This window comes from Canis lupus, chromosome 3 (genome assembly GCF_048164855.1).
Source record: "Canis lupus baileyi chromosome 3, mCanLup2.hap1, whole genome shotgun sequence".
In the NCBI taxonomy this organism is placed as follows: domain Eukaryota; kingdom Metazoa; phylum Chordata; class Mammalia; order Carnivora; family Canidae; genus Canis; species Canis lupus.
This window is the reverse complement of record NC_132840.1, coordinates 66,749,438-66,764,032: the sequence shown is the minus strand read 5'-3', so window position 1 is coordinate 66,764,032 and position 14,595 is coordinate 66,749,438. Positions and strand designations below refer to the sequence as shown.

General features: G+C 37.5%; 1 protein-coding gene and 1 pseudogene across 6 annotated transcripts in view; both read left to right on the top strand.

The window, feature by feature from the left end:
• The window catches only part of ARHGAP20 (Rho GTPase activating protein 20), a 141,096-nt gene extending 136,432 nt beyond the window's left edge, over positions 1-4,664 (top strand). For all 6 annotated transcript variants that reach the window (XM_072821914.1, XM_072821910.1, XM_072821916.1 and 3 more), the window contains one exon: positions 437-4,664. In XM_072821914.1, the coding sequence (XP_072678015.1) occupies positions 437-2,292 (1,856 nt within the window). In that variant the 3' untranslated portion in view covers positions 2,293-4,664. The remainder of the gene's footprint in view (positions 1-436) is intronic.
• Positions 4,665-13,070: 8,406 nt separating this feature from the next.
• LOC140625104 (mitochondrial import inner membrane translocase subunit Tim17-A pseudogene) lies at positions 13,071-13,676 on the top strand (annotated as a pseudogene).
• Positions 13,677-14,595: the final 919 nt, after the last annotated feature.

Genomic DNA, 14,595 nt, shown 5'->3' with positions numbered 1-14,595 from the left:
CTGGATAGCCATAATGTCTAACTTTTATAGTTGTTGGGAAGATTAAATGAAGTAGTGAACATTGAAGAATGTTGGTTAATAAATGGTTTCTCTGAGACCAAACCATGTGCGCTCACCTACAGGCATGAACCTGCATATACCTGACATTCATTCCTTTGTATTTTGTACCATTTCTTGGTACTAACAACATGTCCTCATTGCCTTGAGGAGATCTTAATTAAGAAAGCCTATTTCTTCGGGAACTGAGATAAATTCAGTATAATCCAACATATTCTTTTTATTCTGGGAAGACTGAAAGATCCTTTCTTAAGAGTAGGAATCTGAACAATCCATATAAGAAGAAAATGAAACTAAGTACCATAGATTTTTTTTTTGTAAGGCAGAATGTATTTTTGGTAAGTAAAAATGTTAATTGTGGTTTGATCTTTTTTGACAGATATCTCTTGCTTCCAACTGAATGACTCCTCCTATGACAGCTTGGAAAATGAGCTAAATGAGGATGTCGATGCTCCTTGTAGTGACTTGGTAAAGAAACTTGGTCAGGGTAGCAGAAGCATGGACTCTGTATTAACCCTCAGTGACTATGACCTTGACCAGCCTGAGGTGGAAGGCCTTTTAACCCTGAGCGACTTTGACTTGGACCGTTCTAAAGATGAAGACATTCAAATGGAAAGGCCTCTTGAATCCAAGCCAGTGAACATTGCAGTAGTGTACACAAAGGTCCCACTACGAGATCATGCCAGGGCCCCGTCTGGCATGAGCACACCCAGCTACCTGTCCACAGCTGCAGCAGATGTTCCCAAAAGCCTGAGGCGACACCGACGCTGCTCAGAGCCCAGCATTGATTATTTAGATTCTAAGCTTTCCTATCTCAGGGAATTTTATCAGAAAAAGCTACGCAAGTCCAGCTGTGATGCAATTCTCTCACAAAAAGATGAAGATTATCTGAAGCAGAATCAACCCCTCCAGGAAGAGGGTAAGACGTATTTTAAACAGAGTTTAGTCGCAGGCACTGATAACAAGAAAAATGCCACTAATAAAAATGTTAAGAAGAAAAGTTTATCTGGTGGTGAAGGAAATCATATGAAACTTTTTTCTAAATCCAAGCCGGTGGCCATTTCTGTGGCATCTTATAGTCACATGTCCTCACAGGACCATCCCAGGAACCAACCTTTTGGTGCAGATACATCTGGATACTCCCCACCACATGCAGCAGATGCCATCAAAGGTTCAAGGAGGCACCGGCGCTGCTCAGAGCCCAACATGGATGACCAGCACTGCAAACTGACCTATCTCAGGGGAATTTACTCAAAGAAACAGCATAAAACAAGCTATGAAGCTGGTCTCTTTCATGGAGAGGAAGATTATCTCAAGCGGCACAAGTCATTGCAGATGGAGGGGCAAAAGCTCATTAATCAGAGTTTGGTCATGGGGATTGAGGTGGGCAAGAGTAGTGGCACAAACCAGAACCCTGAGAAGGGTTTACCCCCAAGATTAAACCTCTGCCCAAGGACTAGCTATTCCAGCTTGTCCTCCCCAGGCACTTCCCCATCTGGCTCATCGGTGAGCTCCCAAGACAGCGCTTTTTCTCAGATTTCTGAGCACTCTGTGTTTACCCCCACTGAAACTTCCTCTCCAATAGATTGCACTTTTCAAGCTCAAAGAAAACAGGAAGAGCTTTCTTCTGATTTTAGCAATTCTAGCCTCATTTCTGCAACTCCTGGTCCCTCATCAGGGCAGGCCAGCAGCCACCTGGCTTATATGAAAAAGGATACTGTAGAATGGCATTCACAAATACATTCTGTAACTCTTCACCCAAGCACATGGTTGAGAAATGGTGTGGCCAGTTTGAAAAACTGGTCCCTCAAAAAGAAGACAAGGGTATGCAGACCAGAGGAGAAGAAAGTCATTTCTCTAAAAGGGCCCACGGAGCAACCTCCACATGCTCCTGGTATTTCAGAAGCCAGCCCACTACCAGAGAGACAGAAAGACATGCTTCAGAGGGCGCCTGAAGAGCTTGGAACTGTGCAAACAGCCCAGTGGTACAGTTCTTACCCCAGCCAGGACTCAGAGAGACACTGTAGCTCTCCATTCAGCCTCGTGGAGGATGGACTCAAGCTTTGTGTGAAGTCACACAAGGATGAAGAGAATAACGAGCAGTGCTCTCCTGGTTCTCTGTCTTGTAGAAGATCCTCCCCCAGCTCTTTGTCTGTGGATGATGTATCCAGCCCAAACTTGGGGCCTACAATGGTTTCTGATCCTGGGGACCAACATTTAGCCAAAGACATTTAACCACATGTGATGTGATGTGTGCAAGAACAGAAACAAGTCTAAGAATCTGATGTCTGCAAGAACAGAAACTGCTAATAATGACATAGAGACAAGATTATTATGACCCCTTTGTATAAATACATGGGATGGGTAGCATAAGGATAATCACTGCTAATACTTAGGACAACAGAAGAATTCTCTCTATTGAGACCATTTGGCAAAAAGTTTAGACTAAAAAATTTCACCACCTGTTTGGGAGGCTTTTCCTTATATAGAGCATGGGATTGGTCCTATAGTGTCTTTTTAGAGATACTAGCAGAGGGCCAGAGAAAACATATTCTGGGTAGAGGAAACATGTCCTACATGAGATTAGTATCCTGAGGAGGTCAGGATATCATAAGTGAAGAATAAGGATTGTGGCAAGAGGGGGAGGGTACAGAGAAACATCCACATTCCACAGAATGTTTTTAATAACTAAGCAAGAAACATGCCACTAATCAAAGTAGTAAAAAAGAAAGCATGTCCAGTAATGAGGGAAATCATGTGAAAAGTTTCCCTGAATCCAAGCCAGTAGGCATTTCTGTGACATTCTCTAGTCACATGCCCTCACAGGAAGATTCCAGGAATCAGCCCATCGATGGAGCTAGAATGGAATAAATAGAATGATTCAAGAGCCATGAGTACCATATTTTATTTGGTGGTTGTGTTCATTGATTTGTTTTTTCACTGGTGTTCCACTGCTTTGCAAAGGCTCCAGGACATAGAGCTGTGAGGAGAAAGAAGGAAATGGTTTCTCATTTCAGTATCCTTTCCAAAGTTGCCTGTGTTAGGAACATTCTCCAGGACTACACTTTGTCTTGTTAGAGAGTGACCTCCTTACAGCATTCGCTATCCTAGTGTGGAGGGAAAGATTGCAACACCAGTCCTTTCTTTGTTATAGGACGCTGTTGCCAACATGTGATCAAAGCATGGCTTCTCTTTGCTGAAAAATGTTTTTCTAGAGCCCTGCCTCTTAGATTAGCCAGCATAAAAAAAAATTTACTGATAAATCATCCCTTTTCTGATTGTCATTGGCAGTTGAGAGAGTAATTTTAAAGTTGGCAGGTTATAACAGTCATAGAATGGAACACCCACCATAGAAGCAGGAGGTCTTCTCAGACAGTCATTGGCTTTGGATTTTCTCATCTCCAGAAGTTTTACACATTTTTGTCCCAAATGATTCATGGTTTATATCCCATTAGTTTATCTCATATCCATGAATACTTCTCCACTCTCTTGCCTTAAAGATTATACCAGTACATCCCTGGGATTATCTCCATGGATTATTAGGCCTTGCCAGCCAGTAGAAAGGGATAGAATCAGGAATGGATGTGCATCTTCCTTCGTTTTAACTACTTATTTATAAGAAGTTGCTCAGAATCCATTTGGCCTCTTTAGTTCACCATCAGATGGACCTTTCTCCCAGAAATTAACTGATGCCAAATTATTTTTCTTAGCTACTAGGAAACTTTCATGTCAAATGTTCTTTCCCTGTTGTCCTAAAAATTGCATTTTTCAGTTATAGGAAAAAAAATAATGTTTTCTATAAAGTAGAGGTCATTTCAGTATTAGCTATAGGTGCTACCTACCTCTATGGGACATGGCCCTGTTGGCCCTAAGCATTGTAATTAACTTTCAGAACTCTGTATCCAAAGAGCTCCTTCATGACACTGGCCATCTCAGTCACAGATGTGAAGTAGATTTTACCTTATAAACAGCCACCCCTGTATTTAGACTCCTGAGTGTCCATATGCATCTTTTGTGGTATAATATATAAAGGCAACAGGGATTCACTCCCCTTACCCTTAGGGCATACTACTGTCGGAACTGCAAGATGTGAATAAAAGTAATTACGGCTTCGAGTGTCTGGAAGAAACTCATTTTCCACTTAACAAAATAATAGCTCTATCCTTTTTCCTTTCATATGGGTGGGTAGAATATTATCCACCCCAATTTGAAGCATAGAAGAAAATAGATACTGAAGTTTTCCATAACCATTCCTATTCTTTGTGTTCCCTTAGATACTCCTGTAATACTTAATGTGAATAGTTTGTTAATATTGCTGTAAAGTATTATATTGTATGATTGGAAGACGGACTACATGTCATTTTATTATACTCTGTCAATCTATAATATATTAGACTGATGCTTTATCTAAAATGCTTTGAGTTTGTATAATATATCTTGACAAATTTTACTACCATATGTAATGTAATAAATGTGTATTTTTGTACTTGCAGAAACTGCTGCTAACTTTTAAAGTTGTTTGGTTTTCAAAGCACTGATAATGGATATGTATGAAGTCCATGCTGTCTATTAAATAAAAAAAAAATTCTGTAGAGTTAAAAATCCCATCAGAGCAATATTGCCCTTTTGTAGAGTTGTTTTAGTTAATGAACCCAATTTCTTCTTAACTTTGGAAATTTTATAACATGTATTTAATATTGAATTGGAACTTTGGACTTTTAGTTACAGACCATGGTCAGTCTTTCTAGAAAAATAGGGTTTTCTTTCTTTTGTTATTTTCCTAATCTTATCATTTACCAAACAAGTCCTGCTTTAGACACATAATCTTCATTTTCTTAGGCATTACAATTTCATTTTGCTCCTAGAATCAGATATAGTCTATGTTTTCATACCCAGAGAACCATTAACTCAGTTTGGTTGATTGTGTGAGATTTTCTTTTCTAAATTTGAACCATTCCAACCAGAGTACCCATTTGACCCTGGACACATCCAGGATGTTTGGATTCAGATACTCCAACACATCAGTATTTCTAAAATCATATAAACTTACTAAATGTTACTAGTTTTTCATGGCTGCTGCATCTTTGCCTTCTCAACATTCACTGAGGTTCATTCTGTGTAAGTTTAACTACCATTGCAAAGAAATTCAAAAATATAAACTACCTTAGTCTCCCCCCACCCCACCCAAAAAAAAAAGTGATTTGCTGTAATGGAATACTGAAGATTACCAACTCCACTGTCAGAAATGTCACTGATTATATTTGGGCAATGTACAGAGACACTGATGTTAATATCTAAGTTTTACAGAAATACAAAAATAATTTTGCTTTGAAAAAGGTCTCAGTTGACTAAAAACATTGGATTCAAGGAATTATCTCACATTGTATTTTTCTACCTTTCATGGCATGACATTGAACTGAAAGGATCTAATGTATCCTTGAACCACTGGCATATTTTGTCTGTGGAAAAGAAACTCTAAGAATATTATATATCTTAATCAAAATTATGGTAGTGTTTCACTGATATTTTCCTACCCGATCATGTTTTAATGGCTTGAGAGGAATTCTTTGAAAACTGCGTATTTCAATACAAAGAAAAAGATTGAATAATAAACTTAGGTAAAATGTTAACTTTCTTTAATATCTATTCTGGTTATCAGGATATCTCATAAGCTAAGCTTCCTGCTGAAAGGAAGAGTTCTCTTGAGTTCTGTGCTGTCTGCCCCAAGTATGAGTCCTATTCATTTTCTGAGCCACCTGTGAGTATAAATCCTTCATCTTTATTGTTTGTGGGCTTTTTAAAATACAGCGAACTCCTTGAGTTTCAGTTCTGCATAATGTCAGTTGTATAGTAGAATTGGCAGAAGGTGTGTAATTGGGAAAATTTTGAAGTCCCAAGAAAGCATACACAGAGGATAGTATTGGATGTACCTTGTTCTAACTTTGCACAGTACATGTTCTCATTGTGCATCATGCGCTAGAACATACATACATATTTAGATAATTCAAAGTATTTTCCCAACCTATTTGTTAGGGTTAAGTAAATACATTTTCTGGAGTTTGATTTTATTTTACATAGCAATATAAAGTGCAGGTTTCTGAGACATTAAGATTTAAATATTATTTACATATAGGTTTGATTTTAAATTACAGTAACTTGGAATTAAATTTAGAACTTCTTGCAGCATCTTGATCTTGCTATAAAGAGTGAGTAAGTTGGCTACAAACATGTACTTAGGAAGTATACCCATTTCTGCACAAGTAAAATGTATAATAAAGAATTATTCATACTGGTCAGAGACTGTGCTGTTGCCTAGGATTTTCAGGAGGAAAGAAAACATTTTATATCTTTGTAAGAATGAGATGACTGAGAAGCAGAATTACCAAAATACATGAATACAGAGAAGCTTACTGCTTGAAGGCACAGCAAATGAATAGAGAAGGAGGATAGCTATAGATGAGCTAATTCAAGCAAGAAACTGAAATCACAAGTTGTTCAAAGAAAACAAGAGTGCTAGAGCATGGGTTAGGGAGAGATGAAGGTGTTACACAAATGATACAAATGCTATTCAGGCAGTTCAATTTTTATTACCAGGTACTGTTCTAGACTCTAGGGATACAAGGTAACAAAAGATTGTTTCTGTCCCCAGGAACTCTAAACAACCATGGAAAAAAATTGTGATGTGTAGAAGAAAATAAACATTAATATTCAGTAGGCACTTACTATTGTCTACATGCTCTGGTAAATGATGCATTATATGTATTATTTCATTTAATGCTCACAATAGCCCTATATGGTGGGTATATTCAATTGGAGCCTCATTCTGACCCGAGGCTCTTTTTTCTCAGCCTTTCACCTTAAAATAGGGATGATAATAAAACTTCATAATAAAGCGGATAAAAATTATATACATTAGGACCAATCCAAACTCTAAAGTTACAGAAACAGCTAGATATCTCTACTACAAAAAATAATAATAATAACCCAGTATTGGAAATAATTCAAAAAGCTACAAGAAATATAAAAACAATTAGACTGAAAATTTGTTCCAGAGAAAATGGTATAGACTTGTGTCTCCCTTCTCCTCCCCACTAAGTACAACTACAAATCCTAAGAATAATACAAGGAAGATACTCTAAATGGTATTAAGAGGAAGGCAAATTGGTTCAGAACTCTAGGACTGGAGAAACAGTACAATAACAGCATCTTACATCCCCTCATCCAATAGAAACAGGAGACTCGGGCCTGACCCTTCTCAACCTATCAACAGAAGACAGCCCAGATATGCTCATTTACCCCCCAATCAGTCAGAGTCCTTCTGACACCTTTAGGTCAGCTAGATACCACCACCAAGTGGGATAGATGAATGCCGCACTAATAATAAATGGCCAAGGGGAGAGTTATCCTTTCCTGGTAGGCCTGAAACTCCCCTCTTCCCCACTGGGAGATAACAGAATGGCCAGGCAACAACAGAAAGAAGAACCAAGTCAAAGCAAACTGCTTAATCTGGGAAACATCTTTGCCCCAGCAGGTGTAAGGCTCTCTTCTCCCACACAAAGACACAGACAGCCAGATGGCATAGACATGAGGCCTCTTCTACCACACAAAGCACTGAGCCAAGGGGATCTAAGGCCTGTGGGACAGAGGCTTCTCTGACTGAGAACAGATCAAAATAGCACCATAGAGTCTCTGAAAATTAAATGGTCTGTGGGCCCACAACCCCGGAATGTAGGCCAAGACTAGTGGGGAAATAACAAAAGATCCAATATTTGTATCATTAGAGTTCCAAAAAGGGAGAGAGTAAAGCTGAAACAATATTCAGGGAAATGGTGGCTGAAAATGGCTCAAATTTGATGAAAGACACAAGTCTGCACATTCAAGAGGCTGAGTGAAAACCCAAACTAGGTAAAAGTGAAAAATACATCTTAACTAGTTGTTTAGAAACCAAAGACAAAGAGAAAGGGTCTTGAAAGCAGACAGAAATGATACCTTACCTATAAGGGAACACCAGTTTTCAGATTTATCATTTAAAACCACAGAGACCAGAAGAACATAGCACATTTTGCAAATGCTGAAAGAACTGTGAGCCGGGAATTCCACATCCAGTAAAACTATCCTTCATGAATTAAAGGGAAATAAGGACATTCTCAAATGAAAGGAAATTTTTAAGAATTTGTCACTAACAGGTATACTATTTAAAGTTTAGCTATGCGGCAGCCCGGGTGGCTCAGCAGTTTAGCACCACCTTCAGCCCAGGGTGTGATCCTGGAGTTCCGGGATTGAGTCCTACATCAGGGTTCCTGCATGGAGCCTGCTTCTCCCTCTGCCTGTGTCTCTGCCTCTCCCCCCTGCCTCTCTCTGTGTCTCTCATGAATAAATAAATAAAATCTTTCAAAATAAATAAATAAAGGTTAGCTACGGAAAGTTCTTTAAACAAAAAGTAAATCCTAAAAGAAGGAAATTTGGAGCTTCGGGAAGGAAGAAAGGACAACAAAAAGCAAAAATAAGATTACTTAATGATAGACTCTTCTCATGAGTCTGTAAGTCATATTTAATGCTTGAAACAAAAATTAGAGCATCATTTGATAAAAGAATAATATTTAAAAGTGGGAAAAATAAAAACTGGGAAGGAAATGTTCTTATACTTCACTCAAAGTGGCAGAATATTAAGATTCTAATGAAATGGGATACAACATGTGATATTATAATACTTAGAGAAACTACAGAAACTATGTATTTGGAAAGTGTATTTTGATAAAACGCCTTAAGTAAATCATGATAAAATCTTAAAAAATGTTTAATCCATTAAGAAGGCAAATGAAAAGAGAGGAACAGGGCAGCTTCAGTGGCCCAGCGGTTTAGCACTACCTTCAGCCCAGGGCCTAATCCTGGAGACCCGGGATCGAGTCCCACATTGGGCTCCCTCCCTTTGGAGTCTGCTTCTCCCTCTGCCTGTGTCTCTGCCTCTTTCTCTCTCTCTCTCATGAATAAATAAATAAAATCTTTAAAAAAAAAAAAAAAAAAAGAGGGACAAGAACCAGAAAGGGGTGGGGGGAGAAACCTCAACAAAAAGAAAACAAAAACAACAAAATGGCATACTTTGGGTCTAACATGTAAACAATGACTTTGACGACAAATGACCTACATATACCAATCAAAAGACAAAGGCTGACAGAATGGATTAAAAAAAAAAAAAAGAAAAAAAAACTACCTAGCTGAATCGTATCTATAAGAAACTTACTTCAAATTCAATGACACATGTAGGCTGAAAGTAAAAGGATAAAAAAGATATACCATGCAAACACTGATCAAAAGAAAGCAAGGGTGGCTATATTAAAATTGGATAAGGTAGACTTCAGAGCAAAAAAAATTACCAGAGATAGAAAGGAACATTATATAACGATAAAGGCTTAATCCACCAAGAAGACATCATAAGCCTAAAACATGTATGCACAAACAACAAAGCTTCAAAATGTATAAAGCAAAAGCTGATATAACTAAAAGCAGAAATAAAAACAGTTGAAGACTTCAGTGCTCCTCTCTCAACAATTGATAGAGCAACTAGACAACACCAGCAATGAGAAAGAACTCATCAATGCCATGAACCAAAAAGTTATAATCGGGATTTATAGAACACTTCATCCAACCAGCAAAATACACATTTTCTGCAACTGCCCATGGAACATAAATTAAAACCATTTGAAAAATAAGTATTTTAAAAGAACTAAAATTATGCAGAGTATTTTTCTGTGCACAATGCATCAAACTAGGAATCAATAACAAAGGTAACAGGAAAATCTGCAAACACTTGGAAACCAAAAAACACACTTCTAAATAACCTATTGGTCTAAAGGGATAGTTCAAAGGAAATTTTTCTAAATCCTAGAACTAAATGAAAATGCCTATCAAAAAAATATGTCGGATACTGATAAGGCAGTATTGAGAAAAATTCGTAACACTGAGTGCTTACATCATAAAAGCTAACTCCTATTTCAAGAAAATAGAAAAAGAACAAAATAAACCCAAGAGGAGCAGAAGAAAATAAGTGAGAAGGATTAGAATAGAAATCTGTAAGATTGAATATAGGAAAACAATAGAGAAAATCAATAAAACAAGTTCATTGGAAAAATTAATAGAATTGATAAACCTCTATTGAGACTAATGGCAAAAATTGTTTTAAAAAGAACATAAATTACCAGTATCAGAACTAAAACAGGATATCTTCATAGATTCTGTAGTCATTAAATGGAATACTCCCAAGTAATTTTTACATTCATAAATTTGGCAACTTAGATGGAAAAATTCCTCAAAAACCATAAATTACCAAACTTCAACCAAGATCAAATAATCTGAACATTCTTATAATCATTAAATATATTGAACTCACAATTTAAAAGCTCCTGAAAATAATGATAAATAAATACATACACAAGCTCTTAAAGAAAAATCTCTAGTCCTAGATGGTTTCACTGGAGAATAACAAACATTGAATGAAAAATTAACACCAATCATGTCTTCCAGAAAATAGAAAGAAGGGAATACTTTGAATTCATTTATGAGGCCAGCATTACCCTGATAAGGGAAACAAACAAAGCCAATACAAAAACAGTATTACTGGCCAATACCTCTTATGAATTTAGAGACCAAAAACAAAAGAATTAACAAGCCAAATCCAACAGTGTATAAAAAGAATTATACGGTATAACCAAGTAGAATTATTTTCCAGATATGAGTAGTTTAACATTTGAAAATCAATCAATGGAATCTACTGTATCAATCAACAAGGTAAAAGTGGAAAATCACAATATATCAATTGACACAAAAACATTTGACAAAATTTAACACCAAATTTGTATATTTTGAAATTCAGCAAATTAGAAGAAAATTATCTCAATATCTACAAAAACGTCTACAGCTAACATCATACTTAATGATGAAAGATTTCTTTTTCCTAAGATGAGGAACAAAGCAAGGATGTCTGCTCTCACTCCTCTTGTTCATCATGCTACCATAGGATGTAGTCACTGGGACAGGGCAAGAAAAAAAATTTAAAAGATAGCCAGATTGAAAAAGAAATAAAACTATTTGCAAATGACATGACTGTCCACATAGAAAATTTCAAGGAACCTAAAAACAAAACAAAACAAAAATTTTAAAAACTCTCCTAGAAGTAATAACTGAATTTTGCAGGGTCACAGGATACAAGATCAAGACACAAAAGTCATTTGCACTTGTATACGCTATAAATATATAGAAAATATAGTTAAAAGCAGTACCATTTATAATTACTCCAAATGAATTTAAATAGATAAAAATCTAATGAAACTTGCATTAGATATGTATTCTAAAAATTATAAAATGTTGATGAAATTCTGATGAAAGAAATCAAATAAGACATAAATAAATGGAGAGAGATGTAGTGTTCATGGATTGGAAGACTCGACATAGTAAAATGTCATCTCTTCCCAAATTGATATATAGGTTTAATGCAATCCCAACCAAAATTGCAGGAAGGACTTTTGTAGACATAGACAAACTTCTTCAAAAATACATGAAACGGCAGAGGCCATAGAATTGCTAAAACAATTTTGACAAAGAATAAAACGAGAGGGAACACTCTATCCAATATTAAGACTTATTATATAACTACAGCAATCAAGACAGTGTGATATTGGTGGAAAGATGGACAAATAGGCCAGTGGAACAGAGTAGACCTACACAAATATGGTCAACTAATTTTCAACAAAGGTGCAAAAGGAATTCAATAGAGATAGGGTAGTCTTTTCTACAAAACAGTACTGGAGCATTTAGACATCCAAAGGGAAAAGTAGAACTTCAACCTAAACTACTCATCTTATACAAAAATTAATTCAAAATGGATCATGGACTTAAATGTAAATTTTAAACCATAAAACCCAAAACAGGTAAAGATCTTTAGGGTCTAAGGATAGGTATAAAATTCTTATATTTGACATTAAAAGCATGATCTATAAAAGGAAAAAATTGGACCTCATAAAAATAAAAATAAATTGGACCTCACCAGAATTAAGAACTTTTGCTCCAAAAGTACATGTAAAGAGGATATAAGCTGTAGGCTAGGAGAAAATATTTGCAAGCCCCGTATTTGACAAAGGACTAGCATCTAGAATTTATAAACTCTCAAAACTCAACAGTAAAAAATTTTTTAAAGATTCTATTTATTCATGAGAGACACAGAGAGAGAGAGAGAGAGAGAGGCAGAGGCACAGGCAGAGGGAAAAGCAGGCTCCATGCAGGGAGCCCCACACAGGACTCAATCCTGGGACTGCAGGATTATGTCTTGGGCCAAAGGCAGGGGCTAAACCACTGAGCCACCCAGGGATCCCTCTCAACAGTAAATTTTTTTGTTAAGTCTGGTGTGGCATTTAAGGAATTTGAAAGTTTTCTTCACAAGAAGAAAGCCAAACAAACAAAATGAACAGTTCTTCTCAGATCCATCAAAAAACAAAGACCATTGGGAAAACTGCTGCCCCAAAATTTAGAGAGATAGGCAAATAGATACAGAGAAGGACAGCTGACCAGATCAGAAGCCCAGAAACAAACATTTGCAGGAACCAATCCTGAAGAAGAAAACTTAGATTGTAATTAACATATTATTGGAGGCTCAGAATAAGCAAGTTTGAGAGTTAAAAGCTCCAGGGTGCCCAGTCTTAGGAGACCACCACAGTTTTGTGAGTTTTACTAACAGGAGCCCTACCAAGTTCTCATGGTAAAGGTCAGAAAAAGATCTCTCAGGGATCCCTGGGTGGCTCAGCGGTTTGGCTCCTGCCATCGGCCCAGGGCATGATCCTGGAGTCCCGGGATCGAGTCCCGCGTTGGGCTCCCTGCATGGAGCCTGCTTCTCCCTCTGCCTGTGTCTCTGCCTCTCTCTCTCTCTCTCTCTCTCTCTCTCTCTCTCCCCCTGTGTCTCTCATGAATAAATAAATAAAATATTAAAAAAAAAAAAAAAAGCAAGCAAGCAAGAAAGAAAAAGATCTCTCGCACAGGTGGAGTAAAGATGGAGGAATGTGCGCAAGAGCCCTGCCCTTGGCAAACTGCAGATGTTTGTGGTGGGGCCTTTAGGATGGGTACCACAGGTGGTAGGATCTCTCAAGCAATCAAAGGTTTTTGCATTTCTCCAGTGGGAGTAAACCACAGACTGTGAGGGAGTGCAGGGCTCTGCAGTTGGGAGGTCGCTTTGCTGTTTGGGGAAGTTTATTTTCCATGAATGACTACTGTATGGTTCAAGTCTGAGGGAAAGAAGATTCCTGGCACTCCATCACAAGTGGCAGCTAGAAATGGACCAGTGACCATGGTTGAGTCAGCCACGATGGGTGGCTTTCACCTAGCCTTGATTGAAGGAGCTAGTATCTTGTTGACAAGAATGGCCTCTGCACAATTTCCCAGTTTGCTGAAGAACCTTCAGGCCAGTAATTATCCTTCCCTTTTGGAGACTATCAAGAATATCAATAGGACTTCTTTCCCAGGATCTCTTTAACAGAATGAGCTGTAGTTCAAGAAGGAATCAGAGAAGATAAGTTACACCCTGTTTTTAAAACCATAGGTGGGACAGCTATGGCCAAATAGGCTCTAAGGAGACTCTGAACTCATTTTCTATTTAAAGGAACATGGGGGGGGGGGGGGGGGAGGGCAGATGTTAAAAGATAATACACTTATTTATTTACACTTGGATTGCATTTGTCATAAAAACAAATGTTTAATATATTTATAAGAAACTATAATAAATGCTTAGAAGACAAAGGACCAAAGGGCAAATAACAATGAAATGTAACCATCATTTCCTTGGGAACTTCTCTGCCTGGTTTTGTGTGTTCTGTCATTCAAACATTAAAAAACCCCTAGAATTTATTCTTTCTTTAAGAAAGAAAGAGGAAGAAAGAAAGAAAGGAAAGAAAGAAGAAAGAAAGAAAGAGAAAGAAAGAGAGAGAGAGAGAGAGAAAGAAAGAAGAAAGAAAGAAAGAAAGAAAGAAAGAAAGAAAGAAAGAAAGAAAGAAAGAAAGAAAGAAAGAAAGAAAGAAGAAAGAAAAAAGAAAAGGACTGAAGGTAGGGGAAAAAAGAAAGAAAAAAGATTTCATGCTTCCAGCAAGGAGAAGAGAAAAGCAGCCATTTAAAATATGCCTGCAGCATTCTGTTCTTTTTAACAAAGCTCGCCCTCAAGGAAAACTATTTTACCAACAAATGGGAATGGTTATACGTGACTCCAGCCCACTCTGGTTCTCTATACTTGGGAAGTGGGAGGAGAGGAAGTACCAAACTACCCCCCTCCCCAGCCTTCCTGTCTCACCTGAGGGAGAGGGGAAAAAAGCAAAAGCCTAGTCACTAGAAACATTGTGTTTTTTCAAAAGCTAGGAGTCAAGAACACAGAAACACTCAGCCTGTGTCCTGATTTGTTAATGAAAGGTATTTGCTCTACTTAAAGGACAGAAAACAATTGCTAACTCATTCAACAAGTCACATACTAATCACTCACTATGTGCCAGGTGCTGTCCTGGCAGGGTG